The sequence below is a fragment of the Phodopus roborovskii genome, unplaced genomic scaffold, assembly GCF_943737965.1.
Source record: "Phodopus roborovskii unplaced genomic scaffold, PHOROB, whole genome shotgun sequence".
NCBI lineage: Eukaryota > Metazoa > Chordata > Mammalia > Rodentia > Cricetidae > Phodopus > Phodopus roborovskii.
This window is the reverse complement of record NW_026126639.1, coordinates 164904-185536: the sequence shown is the minus strand read 5'-3', so window position 1 is coordinate 185536 and position 20633 is coordinate 164904. Positions and strand designations below refer to the sequence as shown.

The window sequence follows — 20633 nt, the reverse complement described above, 5'->3', positions numbered from 1 at the left end:
AAACTGAGAAATTCCTACTTACCGTGCTGATAAGAGTAGACTCAAAATCAACAGACGCAGTCATACAGTAGCTCAAAATTTAGGGGAAACACCATAAAAGAGAAATTAAAAGAGTAATTACTATTGTTATAGGCAAAAGAAAACCAAAATCAGACTAATAGTTACAGAGAAACTATACCAGACCCCTGCTACGTTAACATTGCAGATTTTTAACTTTTACTACTTTCTCACTATTTTCTTAGTACTATCTTTCAAGTTTCTATGTATTTGGTGTTTTGCCTGTGTGTACATCTGTGCATTTCAAGCATGCAGCATCCTCAGAGGCCAGAAGAGGGTGCTGGATCCCCTGAACTGAACCCATGGCCTCTGTGTTCCAAACTGCTACGTCATCTCTCAAGCCCCTGAAGAATGTTTTTTATTTCTGGTTGCAAGCTTAGCATTAAATGGCCAAGATACTTCTCTAGCCCACTTTTTCTTTTCATATTGCATTTTTAAAAAAAAGAATCTAAGAGTACAGATAAAATGTTCCTCAAAGAGGAAAATTTCAATAAATATTTGTTAAGTTTACTAGCAGATGAAAGACTAAAGCTTATGGCTAAGTAAGTGTGAGCATCACAGCTCTAGACACATTATCTATTTTTTAAAGTTTCACCGGATAAAACGGCAGGCTGCTTTCCTTACCTTGAAAGCATACTTGCGGTTGATGTGGTCCTCAGAGGTGAGCATGGCTATCTGAAAACTAGGCAGCAGGATGCTTCCCAGAATCCCCTCTTCCTTCTCATCTAAACACAAGTTGGTGCTTCATTAGAATTCTTGTTCCTTGCCCTGTGTTCTAACACATCCCTGTTCTAGCTGTTCACGTTTCCCATCTTCCCTGGCCTGGCACTTAGTGCGCCAGACAGAAGCACACGTACAGATGTGTTAAGCAGATATGTTGACACAAAAAGTCATTTCTAACCATGCCATAAAAATGGCACAATTAAAAAAAAAGCTATGGAGCTTTACGTTTGCCTTTACTAGTAGCTGAGACACACAGAGACCTACAAAAACGTAAACGACACAGAGGAAAACGACTGAACATTCATTTCCCACAAAGAACGTGCTTTCTGGGAATGTTTGAGAAACCTGATACACACAGTATTGCCAAGGACCCACCAGCCAAGCTAATGAAGCCACGTACCTGGCTGATTAACTCATGTCCCTTCAGCCAATCCACAAATAACCATAGAGATTTGTTATTAATTATAAGTGCCCACCCAATAGCTTAGGCTTGTCTCTTAGCCAGCTCTTACAACGTAAACCAATCCATTTCTATTAACCCATGTGCTGCCTCAAGGCTCCTTTATCTCATTTATGAACTTGTTAGTTGCTTCTTTTGTGTCTGGCTTCCGAATGCTCAGACTCCTCCCCTTTTATTCTTTGGGCTCTCTTTTTGCCTGAAAGTCCTGCCTACCCTCTTCCTGCCCAGCTACCAGCCAGTCAGCTCTTTATTAACCAAAGAGAGTAATACATATTTACAGTGAACAGAGATTGTTCCACAGCATTTCCCCCTTTTGTTCACTTAAAAAGGAAGGTTTTAACCTTAACAACAGCCATCAGGTAAGGATTACAGTTACAATATCCAGTCTATTTGTATTTGGCAAAATTAGAGAGAATATTCTATTATTAATCTTATCTTGAACTTGCTGGGTTAAAAAAAAAAAGGACCACCACATGGCAGAGTATATATCAGAAATATGGGTTAATTTAAGTTCTAAGAGCTAGCTAAAACACAAGCCTAAGTTATTATCTGATCATTTATAATTAGTAAGTCTAAAAAAGGGTAGATTATTGAATTTACTTTAATTAAAAAAACAACCATTAATCTCAAAATATTTTATATGGTATGGATTTTGGTTTATTGATACAAATTTAAAGTTATTTTTGCTATATTACATGTATGTTTCTACTCTTGTGAAGGCTATTGCGCTTATGCAACACATTTAAAATATATAATTTAAAAATACAGGTTACTAATTAGTCATCTATTTATTATAATAAAGCTTTGTTTTCAAGGTTAAACAGATATATTTAGATAGATGGTCTTCAAACACTTCAAAGATCTACAGAACATGGCATTTAAGGTGTTTAATAACTAAGCCTTTTCATGACAGGGAGACATGTCTCTGCTCCTGATAGCACCAATCTACTGCCTAGTGCCGGGATTAAAGGCAGCGCCATCATGGTACAGCTCTATGTATGTCTGAAACATTTCAGTGGGTAAAAGCACTTGCCATGTGATCATGTGAGCTGACGTCATGCTCCAGGACCCATGGGGTATAAGGAGAGAGGCAATTTCCACCCATGTTCTCTGACTTCAACCCCTTTGCTGTGATACATGCATGCCTATCCACACATCACACTCACACACACCTCCACAATAAATAAAACCACGCCCCTCACAGGAGTAAAGCCATTACACAGAACCCAGTATTCCTTTGTTATTATTATTATGAAATTTTTATTCTAGAAATAAATTTGGAATACTGAACATTTTCTTGCTACCATTTTATATTCCAATAAATACACTGGAAAAGGAGGAAAATACTACATGGGTAATTCTGGAGACTTTTCCTCCCAAGAGGGAAACGAAATGAGGAAAATTATACAGTAAGCCTGGCGCCAACTAGAGACAGACAAGACCACAACCGATACTGGACTAATGCTTACTTGGCCAGAGACAAAGGGAAAATGGATAGGTTTGGTAGTTCTGATTTAGCTTTATTCCTCAACCACAGTTTGCTGGGGAGGGACTGATAAACACAACTCTAGTAACACTAATTTAGAAGATTAATAGGCATTTTATCACTGGCTGGTGATCACAGAGCCTTGGTACATATCTTTTAAAAACTGCAAATGGGAAATAACTTCTGTGTTAGATGCAGGACTAGGAGGTGCCTCGTCTAAAACAGAACAGGCTGTTACAGAGAGAGAAAGGAGAAAGAAGCTTCTGCTTCCTGCTCCTGATTGGAGCTGTGTCGGCTTGCCAAAGCTTTTCCTTTTTTTTCTTTTCCTTTCTTCCTTTCTTTGAGTCAGCTCCTCTGAGTAGCCCTGATGGCTTAACTCTCAAGAGTGGTCTGTGCAACAAACAGATTTCCAAGTAAAATCAAAAGAAATAACCAAACTACAGGATCTGCAAACCACAACCCGGCACGCTCGAAAGTTATAAACGTAACGCCATACTCAAAACAAACACAGATAACAAAATGCAGATAAATACTGGTTGATTTCGAAGTTAGTAAAACTGATGTATGACCTCAAAGATGCTACAAAACAAGCAGATAAATAGATAAATTCAATCTCCAACCCAGGGGGGATAGTCAGCGACAGGCAAGAGTGAGTGAGCATTGTGCAAGAAAAAGTCAGTAAGGAAATCAAGATAGGTGTGTGTGTGTGTGTGTGTGTGTGTGCGTGTGTGTGTGTGTTAGAATCAGCGGAAAGGAAAACATTAAAATAAAGTAAAAAGTAGGAAGCAGCAGCAGCAGCCTTGGCCAAGCTGGAGAAAGAACTATCAGAAACGGAGGACAAGGTCTGCTGCAGTCAACACCCACACTGGAAATTAACTACGCACACACAGGGACACCGTCAGGAACTACTGGCACAGCCAGGAGAGGGCGCCAGCCCATGGGGCCCTCAACAGACTTCGCAATCAGCACATTTCCCATTCCTGCTGCAAACAGAGGTTCACAGTAAGATAATGTAGCTCTGACATCTGATACATCTGATCAAGCAGACCAGCAAGTCAAAATCACAAGAGAAAACCAAAGATAGCATATAGCTGAGAAGATACAAGAGGGCCGGAGAGACTGTCCAGGGGTTAAGAGCATTTGCTATGCTCGGAGAGGACCCAGGTTTGATTCCCAGCAACCACACAGCAGTTGACAACTGTCCACAACTCAAGTCCCAGGGGATCTGGTACCCTCTGGCTGCCTTGGGTGCCAGGCCCACATGCGGTGTACATTCACACATGAAGGCAAGCCCTCATACACATAAAAGTATGTGCATCTTAAAAAAAAAAAGCAACAAAAACACACATGTATAAAATGTTGGGGTTCCAAATCCCATACAGCAAATACTGATACCCATAAAAGGTTCCAAGTCCCAGTATAGTGACAGTGGGTGATAACAGTCACTCTCCAATTGCCTGACGCATATTGTATAATTTCTATGTGCAAAGAACAGTCACAGTTATTAGTGACAAGCTAGCAACCTAAACTTTTTCCCCTGAAGAAGCCAGAACTGGAGTTATAGACTGTTGTAGTCACTGTGTGGGTGCTGGGAATCAAACCCGGGTCCTCTGGAAGAGCAGCCAGTGCTCCTAACCACTGAGCCGTCTCTCCAGCCCAAACAAATCTAATAATTGATAGTTTCCAGGCAGATTTTAAAGGAGAGATTGTTCCAATTTACAATTTATAACTGGAGAACATTCCTTCAGAGCGCTGTATCTTGGTTCAGCCTTCCTTCGCCCACAGGCACCAAATTTGAAGTGTAACATCTTAACAGACCTGCTGGACTTCTACCTTAAGATTTTTATTAATTACCTCAACAAGGTAGCATGAGTTACATCAGGAGGCTGAGGTGATGCGTTGTTTGAACCCTAGCGTTTGAGGCTAGCTTAGGCAACACTTTGAGAGCTTGTCTTAATAATTTCCTAAGGAGGAGAAAAGCCAGAAGAAGGAATCTTGCATATCCACCCATCAAGGAGAATGAAGGGGTGTGCTTACTCAGTAATACCTACATTTCTTCAGGGTTAATAGTAAGAGCCAGCCTTGTGCCTTTCACATAAACTTTTCCATGTTTTCGGGAGAAAATGATCACTAATTTTTGTGCACTCAGGCTGAGGAAGGAAATGCAAGGTGGCCTGAACCAAGTCAGACTGTCTCAAAAAACAAAATCCAAATAGACGTATGTATAAACGTGTATACGTTTATATCAGTAATTCATGTCTTTCATTTCCTAATCCATTATAATAATTCCTGACACTGCACTCACTTGAATGAAATCACAGCTATGGACAGTCTATAAACCCATAGTAGATCTCCCGAGATTAACATATAACAGCCCTGGTTGGGGGGGGGGGGCAACGGTCATGTCTATAATCCAGCAACTGGAGGCTGAGGCAGGTTCACTGATTCCAGGTGCGCTCAGGTACAAGGCTCCCAAAACAAGCACCCAAGCAAGCACTTTACCTGCTAGGTACTGTACTCAAAGACAGGGTGACAGAGAATGGATTCTTAACGTTCTTCACACGTATGAAACAAATTACAACACAGGAAGTAGACCAAAGTCACACCAGCCTTCAGCCAGGTGCGGTGGCACACTCCTTATTATCAGTACTCGAGAGGCAAAGGCAGGTGGGATCTCTGTGAGTTCAAGGCCAGCCTGATTGACACTGAGTTCCAGACCAGCCAGGGCCACACTGTGAGACCTTTTCCCCACTCTGCTTAGGGCCGGTGCTCGGCACTCACTGCAACTGTGAAGTAAGGTACTCGAGCACCCGATGGACTCACCTCTATAATAGAAAAGGCAGAGGTCAGAAAGCACAAACCAGCGTTTCTTCCAGAGCTTCATGCCGGTACTGTCCTGCGTTAAATAACAGATTTAAGACACTGCTGACGTCTATTTTGATATGCATGTAACATAACTTAATTAAAAGGACCACCAAAAGGCTCTCATTTGTTACTTGCACAGGCAGGTCACTCTAGCAAGTTTCAAAAGGCCAGAAAGACTGAATGTTTCTAGCACAGAGAAATGACAGACATTTGAGGAGGCAGACATGCTGCCCCGATTTGATCACAATGCTTTTATGTATGAAAACGTCACAAGGTTCTTCATAACTAAATAAAAATTTTATATGCTGACTAAAGAAAGTGTAAAAGGAAAGTTCCAGGAACTTGTATTATGTTAATTAAGATGGTTACAAGTAGACTGTCCTCTGAAGAGTAGGCTGAAGTCATGTGAAGTACATTCTTCTGAACATGTCACCTTGTGAGGATGAGAATAAGGGACACATGTAATGGTGTACAGACTCACTCTGGTAACCAGACTTAATAAATATGATAACCACCAACAAGAAGCAAAATGGGTGCACAGAAATTATTTGAAAGGTAAGATGAGTAAAATGAATGTTGAGTGAAAACCCTTAATAGACAAATTTAGTGAGTAAACACTCTTCCACCTACAGTTAGGTTTTACTCATCCTGCAAAAGACTGTATCTCTTTAGCTAATGCTAAGCGATCTACTTCATAAAACTACCAGCTTCAAATGAGATCACACTTTTTTCTTTTTCTTTTTTGTTTTTTCAGAGGAGGACACGGGGCTGCATTTAACGCTTTTAATAAAAATTATTTTCCCACAATCAATAAACAAGATTGCTGGAGAAAACAGGATGCCCTCAAAATGCCAGACACCTGTTTAGATGCCTGCATTAATACTTCTTAGTGTGTTTCTAGCTAACATAACAGTGAGAGCAACTACGGGTAGACAAAAAAAAAAAAAAAAAAAAAAATCCTAAATGTAAAACGTTTGTCTTTAAAATGAACAGCAACTGCAAAGGAGAAACCAAAAAATACCAAGGGGACATGTTCGTGAGTGGCCTATGATATTTTCAGTCTGAATTATATTTTTTCTTTGGATCAAACAGGAAAGCTATAAAAACTTTTTAAGGTCACGTGTCCATCACCAAACACTCCAGTAACACTGTGCCTTTAAGTCCAACTGTGGAAGTGAGGGACGAGACCACCACTGGGTAAACGGTGTCAAGCTACTAAAGCAGCTGGGGTTATTTCCAGTAGGTAAGATGAACATGGAGCCCCTCTTACAAACTAGATGTGCAGAAATGCTTCAGCATGAACTTTAGGATGGTTCTCTTCTAACATAATTTTAGCTGTCCCCCAACTCTCGGGTAAACAGCATCTCAGGAACTTCTCAGCAAATTAACTGTGTTTTATGAGTAAATGTCATCTGCTCCACCAAAAGCCAATTACTGACCGTAAGGAAATGGATCTGCGAGGTCCCTAAGCCACTGAGGCAATCTAAAACTTTTTTCTTGTGCTTGGAATTGAACTCAGGGTGGCCTTGAACTTGTTACTCTCTTGCCCATGCCTGCTGAATGCTCGGGTTATGGGCATGGACTACTGAGCCTGGTTTAAAGTACATTTAAATTCAGTGGACATGGGGTCACCACAGGTTTAGGGGACTCTAATGAGTCATTAAACATCTATGAGATGTGCCATCTCATATGACTACCAGGGACAAGACAGAGGGAAGCAGATAACAAGGTTGGATACTGGGTGTCAGCTCAGTTACGGGTAAAAATGAACCCTTTATTTATAAAGAACCTTAGTCACCACCTTCCCAGCCAGCAGCGCCTGAACAGTGAGAACAGAGACAGAGTACCTGCTTATACAGCCAGCCACGCCTCACCACGGGTGCATTTGGATTCCTTTTAATTGAATTGGACCGCTTTCCAAAATTATGAACCTTTTTCGAAGCCCGTGACGTCTAAACAGGAGAAAGCAGGGCAGAAAATATAGTATTAATGGTGGGAGCTTTAAGATTTCCTCCATTTTTATAATTTTCTTCTTCCAGCTTCTCGATATTTGGAGGAAAAACTTAAAATTCCACTTTTGCTAGCTTATTTCACATAGAAGAATTGTATGCAAAGAATTGTGATTTCTAGGCTACTACATTCCCTTTAAAAGTTTAGCTGATTCAACAGAGTACCCATTCCCTCATATACAAACATCCACAATCTTTGCAATATTACTGAATATCTCTGCTCAGTGTATGTGTGTGTGTGTAGGTCTTTAAAACTTTATTAATTTATATTTGAAGCTATACTTTATGTCAGTTACTACCAGTATAATTAGTACCATGCAATAATAAAAATGTAATTATCATTCTCTAATTCCAATTTTAAGTATTGGCAATAGATACTAACTGATGCTCTTAACTAATTAAGAAGAAGCAGAAAAACTTACTCTGCCCACAGGGCTCATGGGATGCACGGTGTAGTCTGAAGCCATGCTGTAATTGGAAGCCTCATTTATCATACTTATGGGTCGCTCCTTCTTTTCATCAGATGTCATGGTTGCAACAGTCCTGGAAAATACCAGCGCTACAACTTGCTGCTCACGTGAAACCCTTCACATCAATATCCCCGAGTATAAGAAAGGCATCCTTCTTTTAAAAAGTTTGACACCAGTTACCATACTTAATGCCATCACCACTTGAAATAAAACCAACACTTCTACTTCTAGCCCAACCTAAATTAGTGCCATATATTTAAATAGGCATTATTGCAGAGATTCTTGGTGATCCAATCGAAAAATTAAAAAAAAAAAAAAAATCAATTACGAGGATTTGAGCCATGTGACTGGCATTCACAAGGCCCTGGACTCAATTCTATGCATCTGCATGTACATAAACACACATGCACACGTGTGTACACACACAAATCACAGTGTTAATTATTCTAACAGAAGTAACTAATAGCCGAACAGATTTATGGCACATAATGGTAGGAAATGATGGGGGAGATGGGGCAGCAAACAAGCAAAAGTTTATAGAAAAACGGTTAATTAGCCCCAAACCGATGGGTGAGAGAACAGAGTAAGTTTGCAGCTCTGGCGCCCTGAGCTCTAGAGCTACGAGCCAGAATTTAAGTTCGCACGAAGGGACTTCTAAAATTACATTCCTCAGGGGAAAAAAATTAGATCGTGTTTTTCTGCGATAGTAAACAGCTAACACTGTTGTATTTGACCGCATATGTCCAGATAAAGGAAACTGTTCAGCTGCACTGTATTAAACGCGAGGGGGAGGGGCATCAATCGCATGTAACCCACTCTGAGCACAGGCTTTCCATGACACTCATCACTTACTGATCATTCACAACAAAGATACAATTATCCTGGGATGGCTGTCCTGTGACTGGGTGCTTGCAGGTCACTTTCCTTTCATTGTGGCTGAAAGAATAAAAATAAATTAATTAATTAATCCTGTGCGATGCTTCCACAATCACAAACATTTTTCTGACACTTTAGCAGCAAAGCACCCACTTTAAAACTGCGACAAGAAAGTCACCGGGCACACAGTTCTCAGCTTCCTGCGGTGGGCAGCCCACGCGTCCAGCGCCACGAGGCCCACACCCTCGTTCGGTCTGTATGTCATATCCCTCCTCTAATCTGGGCCAGCTTTGGCGCATTTCAGAGAGCAAACAGTGCAGGAACCTCAGCACACTCAAACACTATACCTAAATCAATTTATCCTTTAACGGTTTCACACATTCCGGCCACACCTACCAGCCCCACCCTCTCTTACCCGCTTCTGTGTTAACACACAGAACTTTTAAATTGATGCCCACTCGGCCTGTGAGAGAAGACGATGATTCCCAGACCCTTGTTAGTTCCAATAAACGCGTCCCGATTCTCTGCACACCCCACGTTCACACTGTATTTTCCTCTCTCACCAGGGTTGTTTTGGTCTTGGCTCTGCTGTAATGAGTGTTTGGCAATGTCCTCTGAGGAGGTTCATATGTGAGAGAATAAACTGAGCACAGGAAAAATCTTGTGTTGGCGCACACGTATTTTATTTTTAAAACAAAACCCCTAGGAACGAGAAAACTGCACCTAGCAGACACAGCCACCAAAATTGGTAAGACTTTCACCTGCACACATCTCCATACCGACCAGTTCCTTTTAGTTCACTGGGTATTTATGAAGCACACTTTACACATTCCGTTCCAGACAATCATGCTAACACTCGCCAGAAACTCCTACGCTAAAGCCCTTCTAACAATGCCCACCTTCCTCAGGCAATCCCTATTCCCTTTCAGGGAAGCATTGCATCACATACAGCACCCTCTGCACTTACTAATGTGTCAGCTCTGTGAGATTTCACCTGTATTCCAGTGTCACTCTGAACTCTGGGCTTGCAACTGTCTGGTTGTGAGGGTGTGTGCGCGCACGTGCGCGTGCGCGTGCGACTTCTAGCGTCTGTCTTGCTCTATCTATTGTTCTCTACTATGTTGAGCCATGTTGAGCCACAGTCTCTCTGAAGCAGAGCGGCTGAGCTGTCTGCTCGGCAAACTCTTGGCATCTGTCTCTCTCTGCCAAACCCAGCATGCGTGTGCGCTCTTAGGACCCAGCCATTTTCCCAGGTTAAATTCTGGGCTGCTGCTGAGGTTCGGCGGTGGAACATATGCTGAGCTGGAGGCTGAATGCTCTATCTAACTGGAAGCTGTTACTGGGATCTACTGGGTGGAGCCTGTAGTCTGCCAAGCCTTTTATAAGGCACAGGAGAGTGGTGCACATCAAAGCACCCCCTGAAGTGGGAAGTACTTCTTCACTACCCTGCATTTCTCTAGACATGGACATTCCTATGAAAATACCACACACCCACATGATAAAGAGAACACAGAAAAGCATATACGTCAAATAGAAATTCTAATAAAATGATGAGAAAAGGTTTTTCTGCTAAGAACTGTATGTTGAATTTCTAGTTTCTCTCCCCGCTCTTTGGTTTTTGAGATAGGGTTTCTCTGTGTAACTGTTACAGCTGCCATGGAACTCACTCTCGTCGTTCTTGAGTTGATTTGTAGGTCATGTGGACTCACGTCTGAGCTTAGTGAGACAAGATCTTTGGGCAGTTTTCTAAAACATACATTTTTTTTTTTTGCATAGTGTGTATATTTCCAGTTTTGTTGCCAGTTACATAAAACACTGCCTAATAAGCTCATTCCAAAAAAAATTACATTACATCAATGAGGACGAGAAAGGATTTGATTTAGTGCTGGCAGAACGGGACTGCACAGTGAGGCCTGGCAGCTGCAGCCTGCTGTCTCTACTAACAGCCCACTAACAGCCAGCATCGTGCCTTGCACCAAGGGGCCAACCCACAAGTCACTACATCCCTGCAGCTGTGTGAGTAGGAGGCGCAAGGCCAGGGGAACCATGGGACATGCTATATTTCCTCTCAGGAGGCCAGAAGCCTGCAGCCAGCAGCGCAGACGTGTGCTTGCAACTCATTCTGTGCACACGTCTACACAGCTGAAGGAGTACCAGAACTCCTGTATTTTTCAAGTTTACTTTATAGCTCGAGGCTATAACACAGGACACCACAAAGCAGTTACATTCTCTGGCTTGCTCCCAAGTTGGAGAGATTTTGATCAGCAGAAGTCATATAGTAAGCGCCATCACTGACAATCAAATGTGATTAGCCTTAAAAAAGATGCGTGTAGCAGCCAGTTAAGTTATAAAATTGGCGGATTCTACACTGGCTCAAAACAATGTTTATATTATTATCAAGTGGAAAATTCACTAATGCTTTATACAGCAAGCTAATTATTTTCATTTTAATAAACGAGGGAAATATTATTTTGAAATCTAGCTGTCATAATGACTGTTTTACCAACTTATTTGCAAACTAAAAATACACTGGCATAGAAAACTGGACCTACAATTAAACTCAATATTTTAGGAACAAAACAGAAAATCCCAGAAGCACCCTGACTCTCTTGAGAAACCCAATTCTTAGGCCTTGGTTATGTGGGAAAGCAACTGGGTGGTTAGCAATGCAGAGCATGTAACAGTTTAAAAGCACAAGAAGTATACATTTCCTGTCCCCACATTCAGTTCCAAATGCCACTTGCTTTTAACTCAGCCCTAAATGCTTCCAGACATCCCGCTTAACCCCAGGGATTCATTTGGGCGCAACCCTTTATTTTCCACCCTTCTCTCCACGTTAGAAACAGATCATCTCAGTGTTGTGGGAGAAAAGACGGAGACCACGCATGCTCCTTACCCAGCAGAATGCGCAGCTGTCACTGGGGACAGCTCTCATGGTGGCAGCACTGCTCAAACAACCCAGCCGTCTTGCAGAACTAGGGACCTGTACCTGACAGAGCTCACAGAGTCCCTCTGAGGTGGGGCCATTAGTTACACTGCATAGGTCAATCCACTGGCCACATTTACTAAGAGGTGCTTCCAAGGCTTCCTTCAGACGGCCACATTCCTGCCTACAGCCTCCCCTTCCTTCCCTGGCTTACCAGTCAATGACATGTTTGGCTCTATCCTCGACATCTGGAGCAATGGCACCCAGAGCAGGCAGCAGTTTGCTCAGGAGTCCTTCCCCGCCTCAGGTGACTCGAGTGCTGACTAGGGCACCCGCAGCTTTGTTAGGGGACCCCAGCTCTGTCACCAGCCTCAGTCTCATGTCCATCTGCAGCTGCCACGAAACCTCCAATTCCAATTTAGTTCAAACTCAGTGCCTTTCATCTTGCTGTGCTCTCCAGCTTTGTAACCATTTCCCTCTTAGTCAGCTGTTCCAATAAAAATTATCATCACCACAGCAGACTTAGAAATGTGATGCCATATTCCCCCATCACAGGTAACGCAGAGCACAATTGCCACCAACTCCACGGCGTGCTTCACACCAACAGGAAGTGAAAATCCGGCTCGGCCTAACCCAGGACGGGGGCTTAAAGCTGGGTAGGAAAATGTGAGCAACAGCAGCGAAGAACCCGAGAGCTCTCACACCAAAGAACGCACAAACTGCTCTTAAAAATAAATTACAATAGCGTTACATTGTTCCTACAATAAGAAACATTTGTAATAGATTTTGAAAAATCCTGAAGTAACTCAAGAATCATTCAATTAGCACTATGTTAAAGACAAAATGTTCCTGTCATATCCACAGAGTGCCACTTGGTAAATTAAAGGCAAACATAAAGACTAAGGAAATTCAAACACTCCCTTTTACCCACAGGCAACTTGTGTGTGTGAGTGTCTGACTCAGGATGGTTACCTTCCAACCCAGACAGGGTTTCTCTGTGTACCCTTGGCTGTCCTGGAACTCAGCGATCTGCCTGCTTCTGCCTCCCCAGTGCTGAGATTAAAGGTGTGTGTGGTATTACCACCTGGCTAGGATGTTTATCTTAATGAAACAAATAGCTAGCATTGTATAGTCAAGACAGAAATATGAATGTAAGATGTGTGTAAAAATTCAGGATGGTTTTCTGCCTAGAGTGTAAACACATGAAGCCACGCTGTTTCCTCCTACGAGAGCAGACAGCCTGTACTGTCTCAGCCACTGCTGCGCTGGAACCTGAGCAGACTTTCAAGATCCCTTTAGGGGCGGGGAGGTGGGTGGTGCTGGGGGACAGAGTCAGGGTCTGCAAACACAGCAGCTCTACCACTGAGCTACACACTGCCATGTGCAGGGCAGTCTATCTCCTTCAATTTTGATTGTAAATTACCAAATACATTTCTGTCTGTTTTCCTGTATCACGTTTTCCTAATCCCAAAACATTCAAAAGCACTTTAATCGATCTCACTGCAACTATTTCTTCACGCTGTGCCACAGCTGTAAAATGTGCACCAAAGACATACAACAAAGCGCATGACCTCTACCTTTCTGGAAGGACAAAGTGTTTGGTTGCATCAAGGTATACTAATGTGCATGCCCTATCAAAAAGTAGTTGAACTAGATAGAATGTGCTAGGAGACTCGGTTACTGAAAATAAATACAACTGTTGACTTAAAAGATGGCTGGCTACCTGCACCATCTTTAATATGAAATAAAACGACACCGACAACTATAATTTAATGAACAAGGAACACTAATAATACGGCCTATGCTTAAAATTTATTGTTGAATGGTCTAGAGTAGAAAAGCATATGCAAAGCCACGTAGCAGAATAAAAATGATTACAGGGTATATTACAGGGGTTTAAAAAATGGCAAAGAAATTTGTGCAAAAAAAAAAAAAAAATTGTCACAAAGGTCCCAGGGTAGGTGGGAATTCTTAAAACAAAATTCAGAACCTCAACCAGAAACACACAACAATATTCCATCTGTCATTTAGAAGCAATAACCTGCCATTTAAAAATATATAACCTATAATTTCATGAATTCAGACAACCCTACCACTCCCTAATGAATGCTAATTAGTAATACTCCATAGTAGCATAGATTAAATAGACATTTACTGTACTGTTGGGAAGGAAGCCAAGTTCAAGATTTAGTTCTTAGGCATATCACTTTAGATATGTAGCCTAATTCTAGCCTAAATGTAAATTACCACACAACTTAAAGCACCCCAACTGCTTTATTGAGGATGAAACATTCTTTTTAGGGGTCAAACTGACCAAGTACATAATCCAATTCAAACAGAAACATGTTAATTAGTTAATTTGTCTATTTTTTAAAAAATACCTTACTTTTAAATTGTATGTGTATGTGTGTTTTGTCTGTATTTCAGTGTACCGTGTGCATGTAGTGCCTGAGGAGGCCAGAAGGGGGAGTTGAATCCCTTGGAAATGGAGTTTTAGATGGTTGCGAGGAGCCATGTAGATGTGGATAACCGAATCCGGATCCCCTGGAAGAGCAGCTGGTGCTCTTAACCACTGAGCCATCTCTCCATTGCCCACGGTATTTACTTGTTTTAGAAACGACATGAGCTGTGTTGAAACATCTATTTAATGAGCATAAGCCAAATAGCACCCATGTGATCAGCGACCAGCTTCCTTTCAAAATGGACGCATCACTCTTTGTCCTGCTAATGCCTTTTAATCACACAGGGAGCCCTGGCAACTCAGCCTCCCGCACAAGTATGCAACCGCAAGACAGCAAGGTGCATAAAGCATGGACGGCAGAGGTTTGCCCCGCACTCACGGTCCAGTTTAGTCAGCAACCACCACACACCCTGGGCAAGAGTGGGGTGGAAACCCAACCCAGAAGAGAACAGGGTGGTGACAACTAGTCACACGGGCAAGTGCAGGCCCAGTTCAGGGCTTCTGCAGGGCCCTGAGTCTGGAGACACTGACTGCTGAAGTGGCCGGCGTGGAACATCCTCGGTTGGCCAGCTGAGTGGGCCTGCTTTAACCTTTGCAGTGAGATGGGGTCTGTCCCCTCTCATGTCAGAAACTCTCTCACTGAACTTGCTTAGTAACTTTAGTTATTCATGCTGACATGTTCTTAAGCTTCCAATATGCCTAATGTTTTGGTTTGCTCACCACAAGAGAACAAAATATATAGTTTAAGCCCGAAAAGGGCTGAGCCAGTCACCCGGGTTTACCACACTGAACTCTCGCCAAGTGTAACTATCTTTGACTACTTTAGAGCCAAGGAAACTTTCAGATCCATTCCAAGCCATCTCCCTACAGCTATGCTTACCATCTTTCTTGTCAGATTTAATTTCCTGTTCATTCAAAAAGAAGTTACAGCAGATTCCTCTCACTTGCACTTTGGTAGCAGCCAATGACCTCTGATGTCACAATGCCTCAAAACCATCTTTGTCTAAGCTGTGGGCCTCATCTGTTCCAATGCATCACACCATGGCAACGCCCGCTTCCGTTTAAAACACAGACTTCTAAAAACACATTTTTAAAGGGAATAGAAATACTTATGACTTTTCCATGCACAGCACTTCTTGAATTTTCTAGCTTTGCAGTGACCTGAGGTGGGACCTGAAAACTCAGCAACTTCAGGGAAAAACTGAATATTAACCCCATCAAGTTCAATAGGACAAACATGAAGCCCTATTTCTATGCTTCCAAACACCCGAGTAAAATGTCTTACACTGGGAATTACACAGTAGCAATCTAGCCATTAAATTTGCTATCTTATATAATGACAAAAATGCATTATTCACATAAAACAGCTACAGTATATCATTCTTATTTGTTACATAAAATCGAAACAAGACATATTAAGGATTATTATCCTTCCCTCACAAGTTTGAAATCAAAACTGCTACTGAGCCTTCATGAAAAGCATGTGCTATAAATGTCAAGAGGAAAAGACTTTAGAATCTCCAATATGTACAACATAAGCAATGACTATAAAATAGAGAAAAGAAATTCTAAGTAAAAGAGCTCAGACACTGGAACTTCCTTATGTCATGCCTTTAAACTAAATGCATTTATATTATATTTCAAAGAAACATGAACTGGTATTGCCAGTAAGAATACATTCTTAAAGTCATATTTGTTGACCTTAACAATTTCTGTTCCTGAAACTTTTTCCAATGGAAAAAAAAATATTGTCTCTAATATAAAGTTTCCTGCTAGTATTTTGTTCTTAAAAATTTAGGTTAGTAAGGACTCCTACTTTAAATCACACCACAGAAACAGCCCCCCAGATGAACAAAGGAAATTTAAACTAATTGTTAATTTAAGCTACATTGAAAATTTTATATCATCTGTATTCTCCATAAGAATATCTGAAGATTATTCCTGTAATTCTGGGGGATGAGGGAGGTTACCCAACTTCTCATCTACTCAGATTTAAAAAATTAAGTAAGGTAAACTGAGATTTGTTTTAAAATAAAAATTCTTGGCTTTAAAGTAAGCCACGTCTATGATGCATTTATATAGCTGGAAGTTAAGGACCGACTGAGAGGAAGACATTCAGTGATCTCTTAAAATGCTCAAGTCATTTGCAGATCGAATAACCATATTTACATGACTACAGTAGTTTAGTAGGACACACAGAACCCGAGGCACCTGAGAGGCAGTAGGGCTGCAGAGTGCTCCTTAGGTCATGGAGAACAAGGCAGAGGCTCTAACAGCAGGAAGGAGAGTCACTCACCTCCTTCATCACAAACATCCTTCAGGACACTCAGCCGCAGGCACAGGGGACCCCGGGGTGGAAACACACTCAACTCCTTTGTCTCTGAGCAGCTCTCAGTGAGCCCTGTGAGGACCAACCACCAAGGAAACGCACTGTGGCTCCCAGGCTGGCCTGCCACTCTCAAGTCTGACACCACACTGACGTCACATTCCAGCCTGCCATTGCAGCCGCAAATTAAAGCAGTTTCTCCAGGAAGAATGTGTTATGATTAAGCTTGCCTTCTAGCCAAAAAATAAACTTAAACTTCCTTAAATTTGACATAGAAGACGAGTAAAATATCAAGGTATATGATTACAGGTAGCTTTTGAAAGAAATGCTTAGTGAGAAATTTAAAATAAATGCTCTAAATAAGTGGGCATTTTCTGTTTGTAAGCACGCCAACTAAAGGGGATCCTTTTGATTTTTGTTTTGTTTCATTTTGGTTTTGTGAGACAGGGCTTCTCTGTATGTAGCCCTGGCTGTCCTGGAATTCACTCTTGTAGACCAAGCTGGCCTCTGCCTCTGCCTCCTGAGTGCTGGGATTACAGACCCCCCCCCCCATGTTGTTTTCAAAGTCCCTACATATTATTTCAAAATTAAGCAAGTAAAAGATAGAGAGCTGAAATTCCTATTTTTCACCATCCAGAAATGTGATAGCTACTCAAATGGACTATTTACTACAAACCCATGCAAGCCTCATAGACCAAGAGGATGGGTTCTGCTCTAACCTTCATTTTACTGAGGAAACTGAGTCACTTACTTATGGTCACGCTGCTGATAAAACCTGGAACCGGAACTGTGAGTGTCACCACTGTCCAGGCAACTTATTAATGTTATGCTAATGATCAAAAGCCATTCTGTTGAAACACACCTTGACATCAAAGTTTTTGAGGCCATCACAGTAGACTGCTATCTTACAACAGGCCCGACTTCCTTCCAGGTAGCTAACCCTGTGTATTAACAGAGGTTTATGTCCAAGTTTTCATTGCCTATCTTATTTTTTATTTTATTTTATTATTTTTTTTTTTTAGCTATACAAGATAATTCCTAGACTCAGAATGGATATCAAAGAGTGTGAGCCACTTTGGATTTGTGTTGTCCTCCATAAAAGGTCAACAATTTATACCTGCACCCCAGTACAGCCCATTTCTTTTCCCTGATCCTGGCTCGGAGCGAACACTGACAATCACTTTGCTCCTCTGCAAACCTAGCAGAGGAGATGTGCTATGCCACCAGGCTGTTCTGTCTGCAGCTGAGCGGTCACAGGAAGCAGGGCTGGAGGATGACGCTCCGTTTTTTAAGTTCAGCGCCTTCTCTGATCACAGATCGAGCCTCGCTCGGCTTTCTCTTATGGAAAAGTCTAATAATATCATCAATCCTATGCGCTTTTTGTAAGGATGAGAAAAATCGTATAAAGCCACATCATCAAAAGCTGACTCATCTAATGGCTGGCTGTACTCCTTCCCTAGCTGATGACTCTCACTAAATGGCAATTTATTCGAGAACGGGCAAACGACTTTACCAAACATTTACTGTAACTGTCTTGTTAGAATGTTAATGGTATAATACTTTTCAGATATGTTAATTGGAGCGGTCTTAAAGCCAAATCTAACACACAACCTAACGGGTGCTAAAGCATCCCTTTCCTATGAAACTGCTACAACAAAAACCCTGCTTCATTACGCAGTCTGAAATATAAGAAAGCTGGCCAACTGTTTGCTAAAACCAGAAGGTGGTACATATGGCTCATAATCCTCCTTTTATTTTTTAGGTTAAGATTTAGATAAATTCAATTACAGTCATCTTAAACTTTTTATCCTAAGCAAGAAAACAATCAGACTCTTAGAAAAATAAAAAGTCAATAAAACTTCCCTCACAGTTCCAAAGGCAGAAATCACATCAACTAACAGAATGAGACAGCTAAAATATAGAAGGCTTATTTATTATCTCTCACAGCAGTTAGACTTTCTGTTCCCTAATGAAGATTTCGCTATCAAGACAGCTTTGTAACAAAGAGCCAGCCTTCCCGAGTTCATTCACGCCAAATGATACGATGCATGTTTCTGTGCCAGCACCCAGGAAAGCCAAGACTAGAGGGCTGTGTGGGGAGAGACTCTGTGACTGCTGGGCTTAATGATCAAAACAACTCCACTGAGAGATGTCTAGGACTGGAGATGCACAACCCCGGGGACATTTTGGAGGACATTTCCTAAGAGGACTGACGGGTGGGAAGGGGGGGGGGGAGCTGGGTGAGAGAAAAGTTCTCGGTGGATGTGGGTGGAGATTCTACGGATCTGACCGAGAAGAGGAGGCCAGGGCACGTGCAAACTCTAGTTTCCCTGTCTCTCACACACAGGGGCTTCTACAAACGCTTGATTAATATATATTTTGGTGCCAGGGACGGGAAATATCCAAGGCACTTTAGCATTTTGTGTAACCTGTTGGGCTTCTCTTTAATGTTTCTTTGTCTGCAATGCACGTTTCTCCATGCACATCTCCTCTGCTCACACGCTCCTGACATTCACGATACATTGGTTAAAAGCAGCTAGCACTCACATGGCACAGCCTGAATGCTACCCTGCCTAGAAAGGTTCTTTATTCGGCTAATTAGCTCATCATTTCTCAATCTATATTCACTCTAAGTCTCAGGGTTGCCAACAGATTCTTTGCTATAATGTAACATGAATGGGTTCCAGTCCAATTTCCAATAGAGTCACTGTTTGCGTCTAAACCTCAGAACAGGCTTTACTGTGTACTGTGTGTTTCTACAGGTTCTAGTTTTCCAAACTACCCGAATGGCTCTTAGCTCTGCTTAAATCATTGGGGGTGGGGAGGGCTCTAGTCTGCATTTCCTTTACATTCCTCTCACACCAGTTCTCAAAACCCAATCGCTGCACGGTCAGATTTAGTTAGAGCAATCTTACTCCGCAGGTACCAATTCTCTCTATCAGTTATTTCTGCACCGTCCAGGTATCGTATCTTGTTTTCAGTTATTTGCATTCCATCATGGCGGGGAAGGCATGCCCAAGCAGCTCACCCTTTTAAAGACTTAACTTCTATTCATGTGCCTGCACGAGCGTTGGCAGCTGATCATACCACCGGGAAGCAAGGGGAAGGCTACAAAGGAACCAGGGCCGAGTTAAGCCTTCAAAGAGCACTTCCTGACAGTCCCTGCATATCCCCCAAAGTGCCATCACTTAGGGAGCTGGGTTCAAATACCAACACCGGAGAACATTTCAGATTAACAACAGCCATGCAGTGAAAGAAAGGGGCAGGACGATGCGGTCCCTCCTCTCTGGGTCACAACACGACAAACTTGACAGTTTAACATGAGAAAGCAGGCGGGAAACAAATCATTAGAACATAACCTGATTTGCAGAGGCCAGGAGAGGAAATGGCTAGCTGCCCGGGGGGGGGGGGGGGGGGTTTGTGGGAACCATCACCAGCGGGGCCTGCCTATGGCAAGAGGAAATCTGTCAGGGTAGCTCTCCTTGCTGACAGCACACAGCAGCCAAGCAACGCCAGCTCCACACCTACAAAAGCTTCCCAATAGCAGACTATTCATTTGCCCAGAGAAAACGACGACAACGGACAGTAAGGAGATTTTCACAACTCACACGTGCCCTGTGCACTTCCATCCAGCTCATCGCAAATGCCTGCACGGGTCACATTTTTCAGGAAGAAGGCCAAGAAAAGGCAAGCATCCCACTACACCGTTGGAGTTGGTCAACTTCAAATCAGTTGGGGAACCCTAAATCACAAGTAGGCTAAGCACACTGGCTGCCCTACCAGAGGCCCAGGGTTCAATTCCCAGCACCCACATGGCAACTCCCAATTCTAGTTCCGGTGGGTCTGATGTCCTCTTCTGACCACTGAGGGTGCCAGGAACACACACGGTAAAAAGATAATATATGTGTACAGCCAAAACACACATACACATGAAACAAATAAAAACCAGGGCGAAAGTTCAGTGAGGTTCTCCT

General features: G+C 42.3%; 1 protein-coding gene across 12 annotated transcripts in view; it reads right to left on the bottom strand.

Annotated features, from left to right (window-relative positions):
- Positions 1-20633, bottom strand: part of Plekha5 (pleckstrin homology domain containing A5) — a 152784-nt gene that overhangs the window by 60262 nt on the left and 71889 nt on the right. For all 12 annotated transcript variants that reach the window (XM_051173414.1, XM_051173418.1, XM_051173415.1 and 9 more), the window contains 5 exons: positions 8923-9006; positions 8023-8143; positions 7439-7543; positions 5550-5622; positions 682-782 (listed from right to left, as the gene is read on the bottom strand). In XM_051173414.1, the coding sequence (XP_051029371.1) occupies positions 682-782; positions 5550-5622; positions 7439-7543; positions 8023-8143; positions 8923-9006 (484 nt within the window). The remainder of the gene's footprint in view (positions 1-681; positions 783-5549; positions 5623-7438; positions 7544-8022; positions 8144-8922; positions 9007-20633) is intronic.